The 6,991-nt window shown below is 43.3% G+C and overlaps 1 protein-coding gene across 2 annotated transcripts in view; it reads left to right on the top strand.

Moving 5' to 3' along the window:
- TGIF1 (TGFB-induced factor homeobox 1) overlaps nt 1–5,993 on the top strand; it is an 8,012-nt gene extending 2,019 nt beyond the window's left edge. The window contains exons 1-3 of one of the 2 annotated variants that reach the window (XM_010832713.1): nt 7–3,457; nt 3,717–3,943; nt 4,921–5,993. In XM_010832713.1, coding sequence (XP_010831015.1) covers nt 3,761–3,943; nt 4,921–5,496 — 759 coding nt within the window. In that variant the 5' untranslated portion in view covers nt 7–3,457; nt 3,717–3,760 and the 3' untranslated portion in view covers nt 5,497–5,993. Of the gene's footprint in view, nt 1–6; nt 3,458–3,716; nt 3,944–4,920 lie in introns of those variants that run through there. The other variant, XM_010832712.1, reaches the window with a different exon arrangement.
- The last annotated feature ends 998 nt before the right edge of the window (nt 5,994–6,991 follow it).

The raw sequence follows: 6,991 nt of genomic DNA, 5'->3' as shown, positions 1-6,991 counted from the left end.
CCCTGGGGAATCTCCGGGGAGCGCTGCCCCGGGGCGCGCGGTCCTGTCGCCGCGCGCCGACTCATGGAAACAATGGAAGGTGACGTGTTGGAGGGGAAACTTCGCCTACTGGTTCAGAGCCCGTGCGGGGGCTGCAGAGGCTGCCGAGGTGGCCCGGCTTTCTTTCCCTTTTTAGGTTTTTCTGGCAAATCCTCCGCGGGTGGGCAGGCCCCTCCGGACGTTGAGATTCACGGCCCGGTTTCTAGTTTCTTCTTGTAATCTGAAACTCCTAGGCCTGGGCGAGCTCTCTCGCTCGTGAGCTCAGAGGGGCGACTCCGGCGGGGGCCGCTGAACTGGCGGAACAAAAGCCTGCGGGCCGGCGGGGGCTAGGCTCCTCCCTCGGCTCGTTCCGCCCTGCCTGCCCCCGCCCCGGCCTCCGGCCACCTGGGGGCCCCGCGCCCAGCGGCCTCCGCTGGGGCTCCGGAAGAGACCTGGCCCCGCCGGGTTCGCCGAGTCCGACTATTGTCTGTCTTACGAAAAGTCTGTGAAACTCTTTTCAAGTTTTGTTGAAAATAAAAGCACTTTAAAAAAAGTCAATCGTGGAGCCGGGGGGTTGGTTAAGACTGGTTAGTGATAATAGTGTCCCGCCTTAGAAAACTGAGGATGCCAAAAAGATCTCCCCAAGTGATTTTCAAATGAGCAGAAGACTCGTTGAGGAAAATCCCCTAAGTGTCTTTGCTCCCGGCTCCTGACGGGATGGGCTCCTTGGATCTAGTGTCCGGGATGTTAAGTAGGGTTCCTGTCGCTTCTCCCGAGATGTTAAGATCCGGAAACTTGTTAGGTTTGCTTTTTCCTAATAGTACACTTATAAGATCCCTCTGATTATTCTTATTCCGAGATCCCTTTCTAGCCTCTTCCAGATTTTTTTTTTTTTAAGTCCAAATTCACAACCACTATCTCTGACCCTTCCCCGTGCTCTGCCGCTCTCTCTGTTCCTATTCGGGGGGAGGGGCGGGGGGAGTGCTTTTTAGGGTTGTGGGATCCATAGGCCATCTTGTGGCTTTCTAAACAACATTTCCTTGTATGTGGATGGAGTAAGAGGCTTGTGATCCCCGCTTCCCGCCCAGGTCCCCCCACCCCCTCATCGCCACATTTTTTAAAGCATGAGCAGAGCAAGACGTTTGGAAACAAGTCGTAACCGGGAAAGCGTTCAAAAGCTCTTTTACAATAGGAAATGAGTAACGTGGAAAAGTCTTTTTGTTTTTCCAAGTTGAGCCACAATCCGGAGGGAGAGTTTTAATGGAAACAGCCCTGACAGCAGCAAACGTGGTTTGCTGTAGTGAAATACCAGCTGGGGCAGCCGAGGGACTGAAGTCTTAACTTCCTGTTCCTTCAGCTTTGTTAAGACGTCCGGAGGCCTGGCACTCATTGATTTGAGTGAACTGAGAGCACAGTAAAGTCACTGCAGTTTGGTATTGCTTAACTGGTATCTACCTTCTGTCACTCGCCTGTTTTGAGAGTGGCGGCTTCTTGTCAAACCAAGTAAGCAGATCAAAGGATACACTTTAGGGGTTTTTTGTTTGTTTCAAACTACTTGTGATTATCAGTTTACAGTTGGGAATTCACTGTTCAGTGTGCAGATTTTCACACTGTTTTTAAGAAGTTAAAAAGTTGAGGGGGGTGGCCTGTGGGTTGGGGGGTAGTAATAGCCTTAGGAAGAAGATCTGGCTTTTCAGACTTTTTGATAAGTTTAAATAAATTGCTTTATTCAAATTAGTGTTAGTCATTCAGTTATTTGATACGATTTTTAAAAATTAAGATTTTTTTTTTTAATCAGAGCAGTTGTAAAGCAGGAATATTTATAATTTCTTAAGGATTTCTTGGTCAATACTTCTTCACCCAAATTTTAACATGGGTTTTAAAAGGTTTTCATCTGCTCAACAGTGAAAGCACTTTCAGTTTTAAATGTGTCTCCCTTTTTTGAAACTTTTTTTTTTAAAGCAGTTTAATGAAGTCTTCTGGGGGAAAGACATCAGATACGTGGCAGCGGTTAAAATTTAGGATTCCGGGGCCTTTTACTGATGGCTGTTGGTTCATGAAGTCTTGAGCTGAAGTGAATTTGCAAGATCATCCTCCTCTTTAGTTAGAACTTGCTTTACTTTTGTCTTTTGAAGTTTCTGCGTTTTCTGCAGATACTCCCTCCGGCACCTTCTGCCCCCTGCCGTCCAAAACTGAAAATGTGTCAGCAAGTAGAGTTAGATTCAGTTAACTGGTGGGCTCTCTCATCCATCAAATGCTTTGAAAGGAAGGGTTTTGGGGAAAGTTCCTTTAAAAGCCATTGAATGGTTTATCACTCTGAGGAATATTCTGTTTTTATTTCCTACCAAGTAAATTACTTGAGGTTCTGTCAACAATGTTAATGAGAATTTTTTACATTTCATGCTACTTTAATTTCTTTTACATAGAAATACTGGTTTTTAGAGCATACTGTAGTATGCTTTAAAAACAAGATTTCATTTCTTTAGTCAGAGTAGCCTTTTATAGTTTTGAAAGGGGGAAAGTTAAAGTTCAAAATTTGGGGCAGTCTCTTGGTTAAGACTCCAAGCTTGCAATGCAGGGGGTTCAGCTTCTGTCCCTGGTCGGGGAACTAAGATCCCATATGCCTCGAGGCAGGGCCAGGAAAAAAAAAAGTCTAAGTTATCTTTAAATGTCTAAAAGGGCCAAATTTGAATTTTTGTGGAACCCAGTCTATGTGTGATTTAAATATTCTCTATGGTGTGTGAATTTTTAAAATTTCTGGTAGGATTAAAGTGCTTGTAAACAAGAGTTTCCTGTGGTAGTTGCATATTCAAGTTTTCTTTGTCATGTAATGATTTAAAGCCGAATCCTGCTTATTGATATGTAGTATTCTAGGTTCAGATTAGGCTGGCAATTGAAATTTATAGAAATTTAAACATTTACGCAGTATTAGACATCTTTTGAGGTCTCTTTTGAGGCCTTACATAAGTACTAAAAGTAGAAAAAGCTTTTTATGCAATGAAACTTATCAGTGGTTGTTTGTATTTAATAAAAAGTGACTAGTGCTGTCCATTAAAAGTAGGTGTCAAGTTTTGAATAAAAGGAAGTAGCAGTGAAAAGGAAAAGGAACTGGCAGAAGATTCTGGCATGCATTTTATCTTTCAAATACTAACTGGGTTAAAAGTGTAATTTTCCTTCCTTATATCAGTGGAAAAAAAATCTTCCAGTTTATTTCAAAACCTTCAGTGGAAGAGGGAGGAAGAACAGCGCTTGAAACATGCATTAAGATACTGGCTGACTTGTTTTTCCCAGTTAGCAATGACCTCACCAAGGAGGTTGTCAGACACATCCCGTCTGCTGTGCCACCTTTCCTGTTTCACACGTGGCATGCTATTCGCCTTGGGTGCAGCTTTGTCTCGTTTGCTGGATTAGACTTTTCTGAGCTTCATTCAAAAGGAATGTGAGTCGTTGAGTCCTATAGGAAAGTGGGTACAAAAGGGAATCTGACCATGGGCTGGGGATCTGGAATATGCTGCGAGTCGAATTACCCTGCAGATTTCAGACGAGCTCTGGTGTTCGGGACAAAGAAACACCGGTGCTTCCCTGGGCTCTCAGAAGTTGAGAAAATGCGGTTGTGCTGAGTGTTTAAAAGAGGTGAGCTTTGCAGTAGGTGCTCTGCTGATAGAAGCAGCTGACAGCAGGCCTTTGTCCTGTCCTAGGTGTTGTGGCCGCGTCTGGCAGTGAGACTGAAGATGATGACAGCATGGACAGTCCCCTGGACCTCTCCTCTTCTGCTGGCTCAGGCAAGAGAAGGCGGAGGGGCAACCTGCCCAAGGAATCCGTTCAGATTCTCCGCGATTGGCTGTATGAACACCGATACAATGCCTACCCCTCAGAGCAAGAAAAAGCGTTACTGTCCCAGCAAACACACTTATCTACACTACAGGTAAGGGGAAAGCATTCCCAGGGGTGGTGGGTACCCCCTCCCCCCCCCCCCCAATCACTTTACAGCATTCCTATATAGCAAGTCATAAACTGCCTCCTCACTCAAAGTGGGGGGAGGCATATCTTTTTCTTGTAAAGTTTATAGTGCTAACAGCTAATAACTGTTAGCTATCTAGAGAAACAGAAACACTTGACAGTCATCTGTCAAACAGCATTTCCTTTAACGCCTAAAAGAGCCTTCCTTTATGCACCAAACATAAAAAGGAGGTTAAATCTTACTCTATTGCCCAGGAAACTGGTTTGATATTTAAACAAGGACAGCCTTAAGTGAGGTAATTCATGTCCTGTCTGTTGACATAGTCATTTGAACTGGGAAAAAAATCAGTAACTGGGAGGAGTGGCTCTTTTCATACAGGAAGGTTTTCCTGTAGTTGATTAACTTCAATGCTGGGCAGTAGATAATAGGTTAATATGGGGAGAGTTAAAAGGTAAACTTCCCTCTCTAAAATCATTTTCAGACATTTGAGAACGTATACCTTTTTTTTTTTTTTGGTGCTGAAAGGGTTTAAGGATGATGAGAAGCCAAAAGGGGAATTTGTATTAGAAAAGGAGGTAGTTTATGACAGGAAGCACCTCTCCTTTCTTGGCTGGGCTCAAAATACCTTGAAATAAATTTGTAGGTTCCTATAAGCCTTTTCATGCCTTCTTTAACGCAAAGAGAGAGACCAGTTAGGCATCCCCCAAGAAGGTTCTGGGTAAAATAATCCGCCTGCCAATGCAGGTGACTTGGGTTTGATCCCTGGAGGAGGAAATGGCAACCCACTCCAGAAGAATTCCACGGACAGAGGAGCCTGGTGGGCTACAGTCCATGGGGTCGCAGAGAGCTAGACACTACTGAGTGATTCAGCAATAAGAAGGAGGTTCTCAGGCGTGTTGGCAGAGTGTTAACATGTCTAAAACACCCCTGTACAATTTCAGGTCTGTAACTGGTTTATCAACGCCCGGCGCAGGCTTCTCCCCGACATGCTGAGAAAAGATGGCAAAGATCCAAATCGGTTCACAATTTCCCGCCGTGGGGCCAAGATGACTGAAGCCAGCTCTGTGGAGTCAGCAGTGAGCATTAGGAACCTCATGCCAGCTCTAGAGGAGAGCCCGTTTCACTCCTGTACAGCTGGGCCCAACCCAGCCCTGGGGAGGCCACTGTCTCCTAAGCCGTCCTCCCCAGGATCCATTTTGGCTCGTCCATCAGTGATCTGTCATACCACCGTGACTGCGTTAAAAGATGTGCCTTTCTCTCTCTGCCAGTCAGTTGGTGTGGGACAAAACACAGATATACAGCAGATGGCCAACAGCAGCTTTACAGACACCTCCCTCATGTACGCAGAGGACTCCTGTAAATCTGGACCAAGTGCAAACACACAGAGTGGTCTTTTCAACACTCCTCCCCCTACTCCACCGGACCTCAACCAAGATTTCAGTGGCTTTCAGCTTCTGGTAGATGTTGCACTCAAACAGGCTGCAGAGATGGAGCTTCAGGCAAAACTTATGGCTTAACCCCCCTTTTTTTTTCCCAAGCAAAACAGTTCTCAAAAAAAAATGTTAATGATTGCTGGGATGATAGCAAAAGATGAATTTGCATTATTTTATATATTTTTTTATTAATATTTGCACATGGGATTGCTAAAATGAAGCTTCCTGTTACTGAAATGTTGTCAGTGGAATACAGTCATTCCAAGAACTATAAACTCAGAGCTACTGTAGAAACAAAGGGTTTTCTTTTTTTAATGTTTCTTGGTAGATTATTCATAATGTGAGATGGTTCCCAAGATCATGTGATTTTTTTTTTTCCCCCCTTCCCTTCCCTTTTTTTTTGTTGGTGTTTTTTTCAGACTGTGCAATACTTAGAGAACCTATAGCATCTTCTCATTCCCATGTGGAACAGGATGCCCACATACTGTCTAATTAATAAATTTTCAATTGTTTTTTCAAACAAGTATGAATCTAGTTGATTGATGCATTTTTTTCATGACATAATAAAGTATTTTCTTTAAAAATTCCTGTAATACAGAGTATTTTGTTGAGGGAGGCACTTCTTAAAAATGAGTAGGAATATAGCACCCCAGTGAGCAGGAAGTTGGGGGTAGGGTGGAGTGTGAGTTGCGGGGGGTGTCACTAACTCTTTGAACAACTGTGGACAAGCCAGTCTGTATAAACAGGATGTGTGATATTTACTCTTGATAGGAGGCATAGCAGACCCTTAAATCTTTACTTAAAACTGCATGACAAATTGAAATGAATCATTTCCATCGGTGTTTAGCTAACCAAAAATCCCTTGGTGGTCTAGACTGCATATTTTAAGCTGTGACCCATGTTGAAAAGGAAAGTCTCGAAGCATCAGATTGCGGCCTAAGTTTTCAGAAGTAAACAAAAACCCAAGCAGTTCTTAGTATTGCCTCTGGCATGTTACCTTCTAAAATAATTTTTGTTCAGTGGTCCAGTTAGGTAAGGCCTTTACGTTTAAAATCATTTTTCAAAGCACTGTCTAAAATGGTTAAAACAGCAGAGTTGTATCTACCACAACTCTGTCAGTTTATTAGGTTGCCAAATAATTGTTAATTTATTAGGTTTCTTTTCTAAGTCATGGTTTGTGAAAAGTGGTGCCGACACAAGTGGAGTTTGTTGGAATAGGCAATTCTTTATGAAGCCAGGATGGCTAGAAGGGTGGTGTTCCTTTCCCTTACATGGTTGAGCGGGTTTGTCACATGCCACAAAACCATTCTTTGTAGTCATGCTTAGTATGAAGTTTCTTTGTTATTATAGTTATGTTCTTTCCAGCCCTGCCCCAGCTATGAATTGTCCAAGTTTGAGGGAGCATTAGAGCTTCAGTATTGTTTAAAGAATGTAGAAAAATTCTTGCAAACTCAAGTTTGTCTAATTTTGAAATTCTGTGTAGAAAGTCCCTACAGTAAAAAGAGCTAAACTCTTTTCTAAGTGGAAGAGAAAAACTGATGAGGACAATTAAGAGCTGAAAGAAAAACAAGGGAGGAGA

This window comes from Bison bison, unplaced genomic scaffold, assembly GCF_000754665.1.
Source record: "Bison bison bison isolate TAMUID 2011002044 unplaced genomic scaffold, Bison_UMD1.0 scf7180017862158, whole genome shotgun sequence".
NCBI classification, from domain to species: Eukaryota; Metazoa; Chordata; class Mammalia; order Artiodactyla; family Bovidae; genus Bison; species Bison bison.
The sequence above is the reverse complement of the archived record's forward strand: the minus strand, read 5'-3'. Positions and strand labels throughout refer to the sequence as shown.